At 39.0% G+C, this 14,891-nt stretch overlaps 1 protein-coding gene across 3 annotated transcripts in view; it reads left to right on the top strand.

Moving 5' to 3' along the window:
* Nucleotides 1-2,340: 2,340 nt before the first annotated feature.
* LOC124267399 (centrosome-associated protein CEP250-like) overlaps nucleotides 2,341-14,891 on the top strand; it is an 83,846-nt gene continuing 71,295 nt past the window's right edge. For 2 of the 3 annotated variants that reach the window (XM_046702310.1, XM_046702308.1), the window contains exon 1: nucleotides 9,790-10,987. In XM_046702310.1, coding sequence (XP_046558266.1) covers nucleotides 10,948-10,987 — 40 coding nt within the window. In that variant the 5' untranslated portion in view covers nucleotides 9,790-10,947. Of the gene's footprint in view, nucleotides 2,492-9,789; nucleotides 10,988-14,891 lie in introns of those variants that run through there. The other variant, XM_046702309.1, reaches the window with a different exon arrangement.

Genomic DNA, 14,891 nt, shown 5'->3' with positions numbered 1-14,891 from the left:
TTGTTGATTGTTGTTTAACGCCACACACACAATATGGCGGCTCTCTGTAAATATTCAAGCCTGGACCAGACTATCCAATGATCGACAGCATGAGCAACGCTCTACGCCAAATGGCGTACGACGTCACGCTCTACGACGTCATGGCAAATAAGTCAGCGAACTTAACCACCCGATCCTGTTAGCCGCCTGCAACGACAACTATGGGATGCTAAGTACCAATGCTAACATAGAGGGCAACTGGGCTCCTTTTTAATATACTTTATGGAGATAACTGAACAAATGTTGTTTGTTCTGTAAACTATATTCATGTGATATACCATTTTTATGGACCAAGTTCTACCTTCTAAGAGACTATAGTCTGTTTGCCGTGAAAACGTACCGATGAATTTCACTCTAAACAAAAACGTAAATCGAATAAAGTGAAATTAAGATTGCGAATCCTCATAATTTTACCTTGCCAATTGGACATTCAAATCTCAGAATTTTATTCAACTTAGGATAAAAGTTGTTTAACAAACGATCATAGTTTCAAATCGCTAGTATTGGTTTGTATTACAAGGGGTATGCACTTTAAATGAAAAATCGAGAACAAGTAGAGTTGGTCTAAGTTAACGCTCATCACGTACCGCACGTGCATTTGTTTCACTGTTCCATCTACTGCGCTCACCCCCTTGTAATACAAACCAATAATAGCGATTCGAATCTATGATCGTTTGTTAAAAAACGTTTATCCTAAGTTGAAAACAATTCTGAGATTTAAATGTTCATTTGGCAAGGTAAATTTATGAGGATTCGCAATCTTAATTTCACTTAACTTGATTTACTTTTTTGTTTAAAGTGAAATTCATCGGTACGTTTTCACTGCAAACAGACTATAGATGGAAGTTGGACATTTTGTAGTGCATGTTTACTGCAACACTGGTAGAGAGTAGTATTACGAGAACCTGGGTTCATCTTACAGCTGATATCCTTAACTCAGTGGAAAGTTGGATGGCCTAGTGGTTAAGGCGTTCGCTCGTCACGCCGAAGACCTGGTTCGATTCCATGTGTACATTGTGTGATGTACAATTCTGGTGTCCCTTGTCGTGATGGAATATTGGTAAAAGCTGCGTAAAACTATATTCACTCACTCACTTAACTCAGCTTGCTGACATGGTACATGTGCTCCCGAACAAGGCGTCTCACCTCGGATCTGATGGTCTGTGGTTCGAATCCAATTATGAAACTAGGACATGTTAATGCCTCTGTCTTAACCCTAACAGTATCATGCTGTTCCTGCTGTTCCTGCAGTTAACATCCTGGCACCTGCCCCGTCTGTGCCAGTCAAGTTAGATGTTGTATTCCAGGAAACCGCTGTCGATATTATCAAGTGCGAATGGAGAATCCATACAAAACGTCACTATGGCACAAAAGTACCTGTAGAGAAACAAGAAAAAGCTCAAATGTTGACGAAACTTGACCGTGTTTGGACGATAAGATTAAGATGACCTGTATCTATGACCTGAGGGTGGGTGGAACCATCTTGTGATATCTCTCATTTGGCTCGTCATGCCGAAGACCCGAGTTCGAATCCCCACATGGGTACAATGTGTGAAGCCCATTTCTGGTGTCCCCCGCCGTGATGTTTCTGGAATATTGCTAAAAGCGGCGTAAAACCAAACTCAGTCAGTCAGTCAGTCAGTGATATCTCTCATAGTCATTCACGCATTTTAGATCAAATCTTATGTCGGGTCTTTATGCAGGTTCTACATGTCAATCTCGTGAAGATCCGGGTTACAATTGGTCTTCAGCACCCCATTATTGTCTGTAAGAGGGCTGCTGATACAATGTAAAATTCACTCACTCACTTACTGAAAGAGGCGAATGGGTGATCGGGCTGAGTTACTTGGTTGATGACTGACTGGTGCTTAGGGACATCCAGTACGCTGTAGCGAACAGTACGTATACGTATATACTATAGTATTAACATTCTCCTGTTAATGCTGCGTCACCTCTATCTTCTCATACAAACGATTTACATGTATGTCATTTATGAGAACAAAAGTATCTATTATATGGTCTCTGGACTGACGTAGTGATTATTATTTTGGGGTTTATTTTATTTTGAAAGGATACAAAACGAATGATTTCAGATCATGGTGATGGTGTTAAGCATGTTCGGGTGGTGTTTTCATATTTTATATTTTGGCTAAAAACACACGAATGCCCTCCAAAATCTAACGTGCGTTGCCCTCGTATCACACTCAGCTTCTCAACCTTCATCTCCCAAGCAGGGCCTCAACATCTATTTCCGCCTCTGAAGCAAAGCCGCGCATGCGCGACCTACCTTTAAATCCAAGATGGAAGTACTTGTGAACCGTGTCGTGAAATGAACAGTGCGACAGTATTTGAATAGTTTAACGTACATGACTTGATTAAGGATTACCAAACGACGAGTCATGGACTCTATTGTAGGATTTGATCCCACTTTGCCAATCGACCTTGATGGCAGGTAGGTTGATGTCATATGGACACCTTTCTCATATTTGAATGTGCGTAGATGTATCGTTTTTGTTTTGGTTGACAGATTGGACTTTCAAAATACGCGGACTTTTACCTGTCAATTGTGTTATGTCAATACTACAGGTGAGCGCGCGAACTACGAACTTTCCGGGACAGGTGTGGCCGTGTATATTCAAATGCAGTATAGATGCATAGGAATAAACAGGTGTTAATTGAGAGTTGTTTTTGTTCGGGGCTTGTTGGGATTGTGTATCGTGGTTCGTTGTTATGCCTCAGGACATGATACGGTTCAAAAGTTTATGAACGCTGAGGGTTAGCTTTCAAAATGAATCCTCGAGCGATTCAGAGTGAGTTCAAAAGTTTGCGTTAGGGGCCATGGGCCGTTCATGTACTTAGTGTTCAATTTAGAATACCAATTTTGCAATAGTCAAACGAAGGTTATCTTGAAAAACCTTCGAAACAAATGATAAATAATCTAGTTATCATTGCATCTATCCCCATAATTATTGGTAATTATCATCTATATGTATCAAGCACACTGTCAATTCAATGATTCTATGACATTTCTGCAAGCATGTGTAAAAAATAATTGTAATCATGCTAACATTAATATACAATTTCGATACAGACTCACTTCTCTTATAATTTACTTGCCACACTGATGTCACAGAGTTGGTATTTAGTTCATATGTTTACAGATGAATACTATTATTACTTAGGATGTAGAACTTGGTCCATATGGTATATCACATTCATTTTTAATCAAAACATACATTATCAAGATAAAAATGTTCCTTAAAAAATGTCATAACCCTAGTGCTAAAAATAACAGAGTTAACATGTTTAAGGGCCCTTAGCTCATTATGATATCAATAATAAAGAAATTGTATATTCATAGAACTCTCCACGTTGTTCTTCCTTAGATTCACCCTGAAACAAACCTTAAATTCCCAAACTGCTGATAATGTGTATGATGGTACCATTCAACAAGTTTGAGTAGTATCAACTCTCTTAATCATAACAGTTCAAGAAACAAGTCATGTATAATTTTCCACCTCATTCCTTAGCATGTTTCATCATGATATGTGCTAGTTTAAATAGTCCTGATCCAAAGGAAATATGAGCTCTCGAGTAATAATTCCCCACAAGCATTTCCAAATGGTCAAGTTTGAAGACATTGTCTCTCAATTGAAATTTGTTCTGCTTGAACAAATCAGTTAATGACACTATTCCAGTGTTGTTTACATTTTATCGAAGTAGTTGTAAGCGAGTCAGCATGTAGTATGTGTTGACGTGGAGGATGTTTTGTGAAATGTTGGCATGGTGCCATCACCTCCCGCTGATACAGTGTCGACTTACATGTGTTGGGGAGGGTCTTTCTCACGTGCAGTGATACTCCACTGTATACATGTTAGTGCTTATCACATTTATCATTGCTTATTCTGAGTTTATTTGCTGAACATCCTGATCGTTTCTGCAACCAAATTAGCAGTTTCCATTCACCATATGAATGCTCAAACCTTTGCATTATTTTTGCTATGGTCAGTGAATCAGCGAGGAGTTATTATTCTCAGCTCCTTATGGAGTATACAACCCTGTCTCCATGGTGCTAGGTTAACAGTCACAACATAAGTCACCCAACCCAAACCAACACTAAAATCTTACCCTGAATAATAAAGTTAACAATTATGGGATTTTCAGCCAGCATTACAGTACTTATTCTGATCAGTTGTTGAGTCTGTTTGTTTTATATAATTGATAGTCATGTTCACTTTGGTTGTACAGTGTTGTGTAACTAAGCTAATTCAAGGGTCCAAACATAGTGTCATTCCATCTCCAAATGAAATACAAAGTATGTATGATGCCTTCTGTGTATTATAGGTAGAGATGTCATTGTTTTGATCACAATTTAGTGATTGCCTGAAATAACCTATATTTGTCGATTGTATGATAAGATAGATAAGAAAAGATGGAATTTTATTGCGGAAACGTTCCATGCAGAAACAGTGACAGTATTCTATAAGCTACATAAACAAGATATATAATGTATATTTGTATGCATATTTGATGCAGGATATTGTGTACGGTAAATCTCTGGTATGGTAACTTATTGTTCTGGCTGCTCATGTTTCTCAATTGTTCCTATCATTTTGTCTGTCTGGCCAAGGTGTGCCTCTGCAGCATCAGCAGTCAATACAGGTGTCATTCCAACCTGTACCCCTACAGCCTGGATCTCATCACTTCCCCAGGTGCACACAGGGAACTTCTCAGCTGTTACAACATAATGGGGCACATGCTTAGCATTCCACACTCCTCCTCCAACAAAAACTCTGCTTCCTGCTCATGCAGTGCACAAATCTGTTGCTAGGTTACCTGTAAATAAACTCTTTGGGAGACATAAGAACATGTTGTTTATTAGAATGTGTTGTATAACTTGTACAGATACTGTTTTCCTGGTAATGCTAAGGAACAAGAAATGTTTCAACTCATGAAGTTATGTCATTGTTGAATTTGAATTTTATTGAAATCATACAGATATGGGCAAATTTGCCAAACATGGGTCTTCACACCAGTTTTAGTAGATTTTAGTGTTCTGTTGACAACCAGTAATATATTTAGCTGACTATACTTAAGGTTCTGAAGATATTCTGTACAGCAGATGACTAGGACTGCACAGTATATACTGGTATACCACAATGCGCTTTTCAGACAATACATATTTTTATTTTTATTTTCTGAGAACCAGTATATTGGGTAAAGAAGTTTTTTGTGATTACCTTTATGGTTTAGATTAAAATCTACACAGATTTTCATTCACAACAGATATTTTCCTTCGTTATTCAATGGCAAAACAGCATACTGTAATACTATAAATTGTATAATTTAAAGAAAGAAACTAGAATCCCTGACCATGCAACTTAATTGCTGTTATCAGAACCATAACATATATTTTTAGGGACATATATTGTAGAAAATCGGATCAGCATGTACAGTTAGTGTCACTTACTGTCAAACACTTAAGTTATCATTATATCGCGATACATATCGCAAAATGGCTACCTAAATCGCAATATATTGCAATACAATTTATTTGCCAATACACAGCCCTAGTTATGACTATTATCATGATTACTACAGCAGACAAAACAATTCAGCTGTCGTTTTCTGCTACAGGTAGTGTCCAGACAGCTCCAAACACAAAGCATACCATGCAAAACTTATGTTTTTTGCATTATTTGCAGCAGATGTTTGTGTTTTTGTGTGGACTGTTGACATGTACAATATCAGGACAGACTGTATGATTGATGGGTGTGGGCAAACTGATTATTCCAAGGATCTTCCCATGAGCAGAGCATATGATCATCTTGTATGTCTGCACATAATATAATACAGTGTCATAGTAACATTCAGTCATTTTTCTCTCTCTCTCTCTCTCACTCTCACTCTCACTCTCACTCTCTCACTCTCCATAATAAGTGAAGCCCATTTCGGTTATCCCCCGCTGTAATATTGCTGGATTATTGCTAAAAACATCGTAAAACCCCACTCACTCACTCACATTTACACCCTGGAAAGGATGGGAAAATAATGGATTTACAGAACATCTCCTGTCTTCACACCATCCAACCAACTTTGTTTTGTTGGGAGATTTCAAGTTGTTTGTCAGTACTGTGTTGATGGTTTTCAATTCACAAGTTGTCGTGTTGGAGTATTGTACAGGGAGTGAAACTGTCTTAAATGTGTGTGAGACTGACAGGAAGGAAATACTCAAGGCTTGCGCCAGAGTTCAGTGCAATGTAAAAGCTTCCTGGTTCAGGACACAACAAAATAAAAGTAGTAAAATTGAGTTCTAACATTAAATCTGGGTAGTCTCATTCCAGGTTAACACTTTACAACTGTTGACCATGTCCAAGACTTGCTTATAAACATAAATAAAATGTGGAAACTGGTATATTATATATGTTTATGCCTCCCTAAACCCAAACAAATATTGAAGTCAGTTCTCATCACTGCTCAATAGGGATGTCACGATACATAAGTTTCATGAATCGATGAATATCACGATACCCATGTCACGATTCGATACGTATCACGATACCGTTTTTTGCAGCATTATTGCGTAAATTTAGTTACATTTTGAACATTAATATTACATATTTTATAATTGTCCAAATATGAACATTTTTGATTCTCAGAGATTTAAAAATTCTAATTTCCAATCTTGGTGCATGAAAAATAATCATTTATAACTCTCATAACATCAAAAAACATGATACATTTGTAAAATGTAGTAAACGATACATAAACATATTTAAACCGATACTTTTAAAACTAGATATTGATACAGTTTTTGAATGTATCGATAATTGTATCATCTTAGAAAAAGTATTGATATATCGTGGCATCCCTACTACTCACTGTCTACTGTTCATACTCCTTGTGGGGCGGTGGGGTAGCCTAATGGTTAAAGCGTTGGCTCTTCACGCCGAAGGCCCGGGTTCGAATCCCCACATGGGTACAATGTGTGAAGCCCGTTTCTGGTGTCCCCCGCCGTGATATGGCTGGAATATTGCTAAAAGCGACGTAAAACCAAACTCAGTCAGTCAGTCATACTCCTTGCCATGCTTACTTTGCCATGATGCTGTAAATGCACTGCTTCAGTCTTTGTACTTGATAATGAGGTACGGGTACTCTCAATAAAATCATGACATTTTAATTGCTGGGTTTCAACATTTACAAAAACATTATGGTGCATTAAATTCATAATTTGCAGTTTCTCTCCCTCCCCCTTCCCTCCCTACCAAAACACATGTTTTTGTACATTGATGGTCTACATCTGCTTCAATATTTAACTGTATGTTCTGTCAGAAATCTCAAGTTTCATAACTGTGGATCAGTTTACTCTTTGTCCATCAATTATTCACTTCAGCAAATCACTTGCCTTTCATGGGATGTTTAAGTCAGCTGAAAACAGCAGACCTGGATGCAGACTGGTTATGTTGTGGGACAACTGGGTCAATTTGTTTGAAGTTTGGATATGATATACATGCTGTAGCTGAATGTGTCTGCGAATAACTTGTGAACAGTGAAATTCTGATGGTGCTGGGTACTATGCGCCAGAAATCAAATTGATAATTTGTGAAAATTGAAAATACTATACTGACTGTGAGGATAATTATTCATCAGGTCTTGAACACAAGTACTGCAGGGGGGGGACGGGGGGGAGTTTACATCTGACCCTCCTTTTTACCATTAGGATCAGTATGAGGACCAGTGCGGTTTGTTTTTTATCTGACTCAGCTTCTATCAGGGGCATCACACCAGGCGTGCTGAGGCTAGAGTTCAACTGAAGTCAGATAGCCAATATTGTCGGGCTCGCTGACTTGGTTGATGGTTAGCTTCATCTCTCTGTAGCTAAGAGCGATGCTCATGATGTCGATCACTGTATTGTCTGGTCCAAGCTTGATTATTTACAAACTGCTGTCAAACAGCTGAAATATTGCTTACATCAACAGTTAACAATAGGTTTGTGCTATAAACCTATCACAGGTCACACAGTAACAATATTATGTAATTTCACACAAGTTTTTATATTTGTGATGTAAATCAGTTTTTGACATTTTGACAATAAATACAAAAGCCTTTGTTGAGGAGGAGCATGCGGAACATTATTAAAAAAGGTCCAACAGGTTAAACTTGAGAAACTTATTATCAGCATGTCTGTCACTTTGTCTAATATCATTTGAGGGGCGTAGGGTAGCCTAGTGGTTAACACGTTCGCTCTTCACGTGGAAGACCCATGTTCGATTCCCCCCATGGGTGCAATGTGTGAAGCCCATTTCTGGTGTCCCCTGCTGCCACTCACTACCATTATCATTTAACATGATTAACAAATCAGTAAGTCCAACATACTGCCCAACTTCATACATATTGATAATTTTATTAATATTATGGTTTTGTCACATCTGTTTTTGTACTGTGGCTCAGTATTAAAAATGTTACATACAACATACATATCATATTTTGTGTGACTGTCTAGTGTTGTGAGAACATGATGAAGTACTCTAGTACTTTTTTGTCTTGTCCATTGAAGTTTTTCCTGAGAGTTTGTCCAGCAGGCCACCAGGGTGTTTGTGGAGCTTGTCAGCCAGCTGCTAGTGCTGCAGTCGGCTTCCTTGTTGAGGGGAAAGAATGAATTGATTGTGTATCTTCAATAATCACTTCCAAGGGCCTCCTGGGGCCACATGTCAGGATAACTGGTTTTAATGTAAATATGAAACAATTTTGTTGTTACTTCGTGAAATGTACAACAGTATCTTATGTTACAGTAATGAAAGAATGTAGGCGTTCTTGCACAAAGGAATATTTTCCTAACTGACAAGATGAGACTGTACACGTGGTAAAGCTTGTATTTGTTGACATTGTATCAGTCTGGAGAGCCGCTCCAGGAACAGGCATCTGGAAAGATCAGACATCTGTGGAGCTGAGGTGACGTCTGCTGACCTGGTGTGATGCACTGATGGCAGCTGGCTGATGTTCAGATCTGTGATGGCAGCCACCACACAAAGACAGACAGTGAGATACACTAAGTGACAAATGTTTGTTGTTGTTAAGCAGTTTGCTCACTTCCCGCTTCACTTGGTGTTGACATTTCATAAGAATTTTTAAAAAATCAGAAACTGATTAAGAACTACAGATGAAACAGGAAATTATGACATGTATGAAGCATCTGTCATTTTAATCTGTTCTGCTTCCTGGATGACTTGAGGGAGATTCGGTTTAGCACTTGAACTGATCAGGGGCAGGAAATGCAAACAAAGCATTGTCTACAGCACAACCTCTAGATTACACTGCCCAGGATCAAACAGCGGGGCTCTAGCGATGACATTGTGTAACACTCTGCAGTAGAAGGCTTAATGAAGAGAGACACTCACAAGTCCAATTGTTATTCACTGACCAGGACAAACAGCAGAAGAAAGACTGCAGGAGTTCAGGACCTGCACCATGGCTGTAGTGAAGGTCTCATGTCTGATGGGAGAGGTGTGGCGCCTCATCTGACAGGCTAACAGTGTTGAAGCACTTCTCACCAGTTCACCTGCTGTGATAGTGTATCAACAGTAGAACTGCAACACTGGTGTTGACATTTGTTTGACTGGTCTCAGACCTGCGACCTGTGTGTTGACATTTGTTTGACTAGTTTCAGATGGTGTTGACATTTGTTTGACTAGTCTCAGACTAGTACCTGTGACCAGTGTTGTTGACAACTGTTTGACTAGTCTCAGACTAGTACCTGCGACCTGTGGTGTTGACATTTGTTTGACTAGTCTCAGACTAGTACCTGTGACCAGTGGTGTTGACAACTGTTTGACTAGTCTCAGATTAGTACCTGTGACCAATGCAGTTCAGTGTCGTTGACAACTGTTTGACTAGTCTCAGACTAGTACCTGTGACCAGTGGTGATAACAACTGTTTGACTAGTCTCAGACTAGTACCTGTGACCAATGCAGTTCAGTGTCGTTGACAACTATTTGACTAGTCTCAGACTAGTACCTGTGACCAGTGGTGTTGACAACTGTTTGACTAGTCTCAGACTAGTACCTATGACCAATGCAGTTCAGTAGTGTTCACAACTGTTTGAGTAGTTTCAGACTAGTACCGGTACCTGAATGATATTTAGTGGTGATTACAACTGTTTGACTAGTCTCGGACTAGTACCTGTGACCAGTGGTGTTCAGTCGTGTTGACAACTGTTTGACTAGTCCCAGTTTACTGGCTATATAACCTGCATCTCATTAATGTGTACAACTTGACTAGCCTCAGAGCAGTAGCTGCAGCTGAAACTGACAGCCAACTGGCTTTGTTTCCAACCATGACCAGGAAATAGGAGAGAACTGTTGAGAAGCCATAGTTGGTCGTTTGGAGATACTCTGATTTACTGTTTGTCATCAGCATGGTCAAAAAAGACTTGAAACAAATATTGCATTGGACATGTTGGAAGATAAAACATTCAAGTTTGGAACCTGTCTGGCAGTGATTGGGATCATTGTCAGACTAAGCTACACAGAGAAAAAAGTTTGAGATTTTTCATTTTTCGATGTTCATCATTGCAAGAACTTATCACTGAAGAATTGTTATCAGGCTCCATGCTGTTATGTTTGGCCAAATTCAGGGATTCAGTAGGATTCCCAGTTAAATCCAGTAAGGACTTGTGAACTGCCCCTTTCAACATTCAATAGAGGAAATTCTTTAGTGGAGTGGTGAAATTCTAAGCATGGATTCACGGTGGAAGTAGGCAGTGTTGTCTAATAATACTTGGTATCGATGTGAAATATTCATGTAGAGTTCATGTAGGTAAATGTGAAGGTTTGAGTCAAGGTAATGTGACATTTGCAATTCATGAGCTGCCAGTGAGATGGAAACGTTTTGTGGTCGATTTGGAGATACATGCTTCTGCTACTGCTGAGGGGATGTCAACTAAATTCAGGTAATGAGCCTTTACACAATCAACGCAAATATGTCACTATCAGTAAGCATCTGGTGTCTGGCATTGATCATGTTGAAATAATACACTGTTAAGCTTTATGTTCTTCGGAACATGAGCAAGAACAGCCCTGATTTGAAGTATGAAGTGTTCTTAATTTTCTATACTGCTGCTATAGTCTGTTTGCAGTGAAAACGTACCGATGAATTTCACTTTAAACAAAAAAGTAAATGAAGTTAAGTGAAATTAAGATTGCGAATCCTCATAAATTTACCTTGCCAAATGAACATTTAAATCTCAGAATTATTTTCAACTTAGGATAAAAGTTGTTTAACAAACGATCATAGTTTCAAATCGCTATTATTGGTTTGTATTACAAGGGGGTGAGCGGAGTAGATGGAACAGTGAAACAAAGCACATGCGGTACGTGATGAGCGTTAACTTAAACCAACACTACTTGTTCTCGATGATTCATTTAAAGTGCATACCCCTTGTAATACAAACCAATAATAGCGATTTGAAACTATGATTGTTTGTTAAACAACTTTTATCCTAAGTTGAATTAAATATCTGAGATTTGAATGTTCAATTGGCAAGGTAAAATTATGAGGATTCGCAATCTTGATTTCACTTTATTCGATTTACCTTTTTGTTTAGAGTGAAATTCATCGGTACGTTTTCACTGCAAACAGACTATAATCATGCTTATTGATCCTGTTGTCATGGTTATATTCTGAAATGTAATGACGCAGGGCTAATTTCCCTGTATCTCTCGCGGAATACTGATGCAGTGACACGTAACCCATATTACCTAATTCCTTTGCCAGCATATAGCTGCTTCTTGTACTTAATGAAACCCACTTATCCCTCCTCCCATTCAGCAGTGAGCTGTTCCTCTGTGGCTTGTTAACAGAAGGATCTAGCTAATCTGTCGTCCGTACATTGGGAATCCTCCGAGACCCTATGTATCTGTGCAGGATTAGGGCACAGAGTTAGTGTGTTTGTCCAGCCATGTGAGCATGAAGGGGCCTCATTGTAGAAGTCACTTACAAGTTGGACACACGATAATCTCGGACAAAACAGGCAGCCAGAAATATGTACGACATCTTGTCATGTTTGACTAAACCCAGTATGTTCCATCACATTCTACATTTTCGGAAGCTTTCTCAAGGTGATACTTTCGTTCTGGAAGAATTTAATATTTTCGTCAATCTTGGCTTGTTGTTCAATGGTGACTGTGATGAAGAAGGCATTCAATTACAGAAATTTCGATGGAACTACAGCGATGTGGTGTTTGATAACAGGTGCTTGAAACATGTGTGCATCAAGGAGGGGATTAAACACACCGAGGGGGAGGTTTGAAGTTCTCCCAAGTGTGTTCAACGCAATACCCAGGTGAGGGACAAAGTCAGTGTTAAGGAGAAGGGTTTCATTGAAAGTACCCCATAACCAAGCATTTACATCAGCTGTTGTCAAGAGATATCATTATCAGCTAGTATCTTTGTAGCACAGTTCATATCAGGAATTACAGGAGTTTTCTACAATTATTCTGATAAACAGTATTTTAACAGATGTGTACTTTTAAAAAAACATGCTAACTGTTTTGTACAGTTGACATTGTCTTGTGTTTTATGGCTGCTGAGGTGATGCCATTAGAGTAAGAGGTAGTCTGTCTCACAGTCCCTGAACCACATTATTTTCCCTACTGCCAAGCCCTCTCTGCAGTGCTAAAGCCCTAAATAAAGCAAGTCTAGATTTCCTCAGCTCTGGTCTCCCTGGGGCTCCTTTTCAATTTAAATGGGGTTGTTTGTTACTATCAAAATTATATATATATTCAGAGACTAAGCAGGGCTCGGTTTAAGAGATGTTAACCTACTTGCACCAGGTGCAACCTGAGATAAAAACCTAGTTGCACCAACCAAATTCCAGTTGCACTGCTTTTATGGCAATATGTAATGAATGGAATATGCTATTGAATTATTTAGATGTTTTATTCAGAAGTTTACCCACTCAAAAATTGACCTGCACCTTGTGCAAGTTAGACAAATAACTATGTTGCACTTTGTAATATTGGCTAGCATCAGTGCAAGTAAAAAAGCACTAAATCGAGCCCTGCTAAGCATTAGTCTAAGTAAGAGGTTGAGACAGATAATACACTGGCATTAAAGGTGAGTTACTGTGTGCAGGACAGAAAGTTCTAAATTCAGTCAAGCCCAGCAGTTGTCAAAATTCTCATGGAAATCAGTTGGTCCTTGTACTTACATCAATGTCAGTTGTAAACATTTTGGGCATATTCTGTTTAGCCCAGGAACTTTTGTCTGTCCTCATCTAGTTTTTTGTTTGTGATAAAGGAATGGGGGTGTCGTAGTGGTTCGATCAATCTGGTCCATTTTAAATATTTCAAAGCCTTGCTGATAGACAGCAGGAAAGAGTGCAAGAAAATATAAATAATTCTTTTACTGAAAACAAATTGAGGGCATTTGCACAATGTAATGAATATTTCTTGAACATTTTTAATTACCATTATGAAAAACATAAGTTGAAAATCTTTGAGACCATTTGAAACCTTGTGTTGATCATTCTAGTTCTTGTGGCCAAAACTGACATCTGAAACCCATGGCAGTGTTCTGTGTTCTATAAGAGTGAAGACTGCTGTCTCTCTCTCTCCATCACTCACTCACTCACTCACTCACTCACTCACTCACTCACTCACTCACTCACTCACTCACTCACTCACTCACTCACTCACTCACTCACTCACTCACTCACTCACTCATTTCATTTTCATGAACACTACATGCTCATTCCAAGTCACAATTGAACTTATTTTAAAGACCAACAAGAAATTTATGTTCCTAACATACTAGTCATCCTTTAAAGATGTGCAATTTGCAGAAAACACCCCAAGGAACTGCATGTTTTTTCTTTATTTTTTGTGCATTAACAAAAATAACCAGGAAAATTTCATAAATGATGCTAACCAATTATTTTCGATGATTGATCGGTTGTAATGAACCAATCATCAATTATGAGATTTTAACCAATTCCCAACACTACCACCCACTCACTCACTCACCAACACATACACATACACTACACCCACGCACACTCACCACCACATACTCAGGCAAACTGTGATGATATGAAACAGGATCTATGAGCATGATAAACTGCATGTTTTTACAGCAGTAGAAGATGTCCCGGTTTGTTTTTCATCCTGATCCTCCGCCCGATGTGTATCAGGTTATGAGTTCACTGATACACATCACACAGCCATGTTTTTTTCAAATGAAGCTAGCGGCTTTCATAGACAGGTATGGGGAATCATTGCTCAGAAATGGAAATTCATATCTGATGATTACACAGATGTCAATAAAAACGGATGTTTTTCCCCAGAAGTAAGGCCGCCTGGGAGGTTTATGTGGTTCAATGTGTTGTTTTGTGGTGTCGTGTTACCATGGTAATCGGACATATGTTCTCACAGACAGTTGTGATGAGGATATGTTCTATAAAACATGGCACACTTGTAAGTTGTTTATGTGAGTCACTCGTGCCGATAACTGGATGATGGCACAAAGTGATACCATATATCTATATCATCATTTGAAGGTGGAAAATATACTTTTATGTCAAGAGCAGTTCACTTTGCTGATAGGAGCCCATGTGGAGTTCACCTTTACTACAATGTTTGGTTAGTTTATAAGTAATGGACTGCCTCCGTGGTGTAGTGGTTAGAGCGTCCGCCCGGAGAGCGGAAGGTCGCGGGTTCGATCCCTGACCGCGTCATACCAAAAGACGTTTAAATATGGTACTTGTCGGTCCCTGCCTGGCGCTCGGCATTAATTGGTTCAACAAGGATTGGTCGGCTCGGAGTCAGTATACTGTGTCTGAGTGGGGTATTCATGCT

The sequence above is a fragment of the Haliotis rubra genome, unplaced genomic scaffold (assembly GCF_003918875.1).
Source record: "Haliotis rubra isolate DU_JTF1 unplaced genomic scaffold, ASM391887v1 Scf131, whole genome shotgun sequence".
Classification (NCBI taxonomy): domain Eukaryota; kingdom Metazoa; phylum Mollusca; class Gastropoda; order Lepetellida; family Haliotidae; genus Haliotis; species Haliotis rubra.
Note: the sequence above shows the minus strand (reverse complement) of the source record. Positions and strands in the feature narration are given on the sequence as shown.